Source organism: Arachis stenosperma, chromosome 4 (genome assembly GCF_014773155.1).
Source record: "Arachis stenosperma cultivar V10309 chromosome 4, arast.V10309.gnm1.PFL2, whole genome shotgun sequence".
In the NCBI taxonomy this organism is placed as follows: Eukaryota; Viridiplantae; Streptophyta; class Magnoliopsida; order Fabales; family Fabaceae; genus Arachis; species Arachis stenosperma.
This window is the reverse complement of record NC_080380.1, coordinates 133,809,012-133,811,362: the sequence shown is the minus strand read 5'-3', so window position 1 is coordinate 133,811,362 and position 2,351 is coordinate 133,809,012. Positions and strand designations below refer to the sequence as shown.

Here is a 2,351-nt window from a genome sequence, read left to right as displayed (position 1 = left end):
ATTAATAATGCCATTATGGCACTGACTTGCCAGATTAGCATTCAGATTTGCTGACTCATGCCAGAAACGGACTTGAGGACTTTTACGGAGTTCGAAGTTCACTAAAATAATGCAATTGAAAACTCAAGGTGAAATTGGTGAACAGATCTAATCTGGACACCACTTTAAAAATTTAGGATCAAGTTGGATTGAATTTTAAAAAAAGTATTTATTTTTTTTATCTTTTAAAATTTTTTTGTTTACGGACAAAAATTATTTTATATTTGAATAGATTTTTTAAAAAAAAATAAATATTAAAAAATATTTTTTACTTCTATTTTTTTAATTAAGATATTATTAATTTTAAAAAAAATTATTTTTTTAATAAAAATGTTTTTTTTTTTCACTCAAAAAAGACTCGATCTAAACTAACACACACAGAGTCGAGATTGGAAGCAAGAACTTCCATATTTGTCGGTGACTTAAAGCCAACAAATAAGAAGCTGAGATCCACCGATGGCAGCAGCTAAACCTTCTTCCGCCGCGGAAACCGGACCACCGTCTCCCACCTCCTACACTACCCCCCGTTCCAACAAAACTGACCCTGAACTATTTTCTCGCACCCTGGATTACCTCGCCGACATGGGCATGGCAAAGCCCATTCCTAAGAGCTGCGACACCAATGGCTTCATCTCCCACTTCTATGGCAGCTTCATCAAGGTCCATAGTGTTCAGAGAGGGAGCATCCATTGCACCTTTTCCGTCAAACCCTCCGTCTCTGTACCCTCTTTTCCCCTTTCTTCTTAATTTCTTTCTTTTTGTTCTCTTTGGTACCTTAGATTATTTTTTAAAAAGAAAAAAAAAAGGAAAACAAAACTTGTATCCGGGCACACTTTTAAAGAGAGCAGAGTATTCTTGAGAGAGGATTATTCTTATGCTTTTAAATTGCTTTGTTGATTGAATCAATAACTTGGAGTACCTGTGAATTTTAAGATGAATTTTGGGAACCTAATAAGCTTGATTTGAAACATATGCAGTGGTTGCAGTCAATTGATGAATGGTTGCAATTTCTGCTGAAATGGGAGCATATGACAATATATATTGCAGAATTTTAGATGGACATTTTCATATTGTTACTTTTCTCCCTTTTGAATGGAATTGCAGAATGTTTATGGAACGTTGCATGGAGGATCCGTTGGATCTTTGACTGAAATGATAGCTACTGCTTGTGCTAGAACTGTTGTTGCTGAGGACAAGGAACTTTTCCTTGGGGAAATGAGTGTTTCTTACCTCTCTGGAGTTCCAACAAATGTGATTTCTCTGCTATGAAATTTGATTCTTTCTGCGTCAATATAATTTTCAACTGCATCTGCATAGTTTGTTCTCATGCAATTAGAGGACCTTTATGGATCAGTGCCATTAGGCCTTATTGATTGTGTTAAAGATGACTGATGACTCTAAACTTATACCTTAGTTCATATTAATAAGGATCAATTATCAATTTTTACCAACCACCATGTCCATGGCCCTTTTCACTTGATTTCTTCTATAAAATGGATTTGTATTGATACTGTTGGTGCAGAAAGAAGTGCTAGTTGAAGCGTCAGTAGTGAAGAGTGGAAGAAATTTGACTGTGGTTTCACTAGAATTTAAACTGAAGAAATCTGGGAGTTTGGTGTATCTTGCACATGCTACCTTCTATAACATCCCAATTGCGAGGTTATGACTTATGAACATTTGTGGAGACTCATTTCAATTGTAGATCCAAAGTATATATATTGATAATTGTCATAGTTATATCAATTTTTTGGTTGACAATCATAATAGTGCATATTGTCAGTTCAATTGTTCAAATATGAAACAAACTTCATGGAATTCAAGGATAGTTGTTAAGCATTGGTTCATTCTGGCTATTAAATCTCCCTGAACGATATTTTCCTATATATATGTATATTCAGTCTCAAATAATTCACACATTTTGAATCATACAATACAGAACTATATTCATGAAAATCATAAATAGCAAAGCTATATATGCAGTAATACAGTACTTAAAAAGTCACTGAGAAGTTACAAAATTAGTTGTAAAATCAAGAGTCATGTCATGGGGTTCGGCTATATTTTTATGTTGGTTGCCGAAGACCTAACACAACCCTCCTCCTTTATCCGGGCTTGGGACCGGCTATGTACCGCAAGTGTAACATAGGCGGAGTTTTGTAAAATCAAGAGTATCGACCTAAATTGGTCTCTAAGGAATTTCGCGTTGGACATTTTTGTCTCTAAGAAAATTTTATTATATTGAGGTTCCTAAACTTTATAAAAGTAAGATATATAGGTCTCTACTTTCATCAAATCCGTTGTTTTTACTTGGA

At 34.5% G+C, this 2,351-nt stretch overlaps 1 protein-coding gene across 1 annotated transcript; it reads left to right on the top strand.

Annotated features, from left to right (window-relative positions):
- The first annotated feature begins 417 nt into the window (after window positions 1-417).
- Window positions 418-1,963, top strand: LOC130977157 (uncharacterized). The gene is made up of 3 exons (XM_057902184.1): window positions 418-759; window positions 1,144-1,290; window positions 1,562-1,963. Exons 1-3 carry the CDS (start codon window positions 496-498, stop codon window positions 1,703-1,705), a joined length of 555 nt encoding a protein of 184 aa, XP_057758167.1. The 5' UTR covers window positions 418-495; the 3' UTR covers window positions 1,706-1,963.
- The last annotated feature ends 388 nt before the right edge of the window (window positions 1,964-2,351 follow it).

Bases quoted from the DNA above. Each gene is read 5' to 3' on its own strand.
- LOC130977157 (XM_057902184.1), top strand. From the start codon at position 496: ATGGCAGCAGCTAAACCTTCTTCCGCCGCGGAAACCGGACCACCGTCT. The intron at 760-1,143 runs GTACCCTCTTTT...ATGGAATTGCAG, and splicing joins CCGTCAAACCCTCCGTCTCT to AATGTTTATGGAACGTTGCA. The intron at 1,291-1,561 runs GTGATTTCTCTG...CTGTTGGTGCAG, and splicing joins TCTCTGGAGTTCCAACAAAT to AAAGAAGTGCTAGTTGAAGC.